The sequence below is a fragment of the Nanorana parkeri genome, unplaced genomic scaffold (assembly GCF_000935625.1).
Source record: "Nanorana parkeri isolate BGI_ZX_2015 unplaced genomic scaffold, ASM93562v1 scaffold1413, whole genome shotgun sequence".
Classification (NCBI taxonomy): domain Eukaryota; kingdom Metazoa; phylum Chordata; class Amphibia; order Anura; family Dicroglossidae; genus Nanorana; species Nanorana parkeri.
In genome coordinates, this window is record NW_017307681.1 from 152,085 (window position 1) to 152,753 (window position 669).

A 669-nucleotide genomic window follows, 5' to 3' on the forward strand; every position below is an offset into this window, starting at 1 on the left:
TTCTAAATCTTTATTATTATTATTACATAGTATTTATAGAGCGCCAACAGTTTGGGCAGTGCTTTACAATATAAGGAAGACATTACAATCACAATACAATTCCAGACAAGATGGTGAGGAGGGCCCTGCCCCTGAGGGCTTACAGTCTAAAAGAGGAGGGGCCAGTGATACATGAGGAGGGAGCTGTGTGGGGAAGAATTGATTGAGAACTTTACTGCTGGTTCCCGAATTCCATATTGATCCCTCCCCTGACTTAGACGTGTCTCTATAAATCCTTTCCTTTTCTCCTAAAGATGAAGATCTTATAAAGTACGGCTGGCCGGAGGACGTATGGTACGTAGCGGAGAGCTTGCTGCTTTACATTGATTTCTGATACTGCCGTGCAAGGGTTCCCCGAGTAGTTGGTCAGCAGAGATGGTGAAATGATCCGCAAATCTCATTACGTTCAGTTTATTGATACAGCGCCGGCAATTTACTCGGTACTTTACAGTGCACGTTCACATCAGTCCCCGCCCCCGAGGAGCTTACAATCTAAGATCCCTATCTCGCTTGCACACATACAGGAGCCAACTAACCTACCAGCATGCCTTTGGGGTGTGGGAGGAAACCAGATACACGCAAGCGCAGGGAGAACATGCAAACTCTATGCAGATGGTGTCCTGACTGGCA

General features: G+C 46.5%; 1 protein-coding gene across 1 annotated transcript in view; it reads left to right on the top strand.

Moving 5' to 3' along the window:
• Positions 1-669, top strand: part of CCDC25 (coiled-coil domain containing 25) — a 17,169-nt gene that overhangs the window by 2,210 nt on the left and 14,290 nt on the right. Inside the window, exon 3 of the mRNA XM_018569860.1 lies at positions 294-333. Within this exon, the coding sequence (XP_018425362.1) occupies positions 294-333 (40 nt within the window). The remainder of the gene's footprint in view (positions 1-293; positions 334-669) is intronic.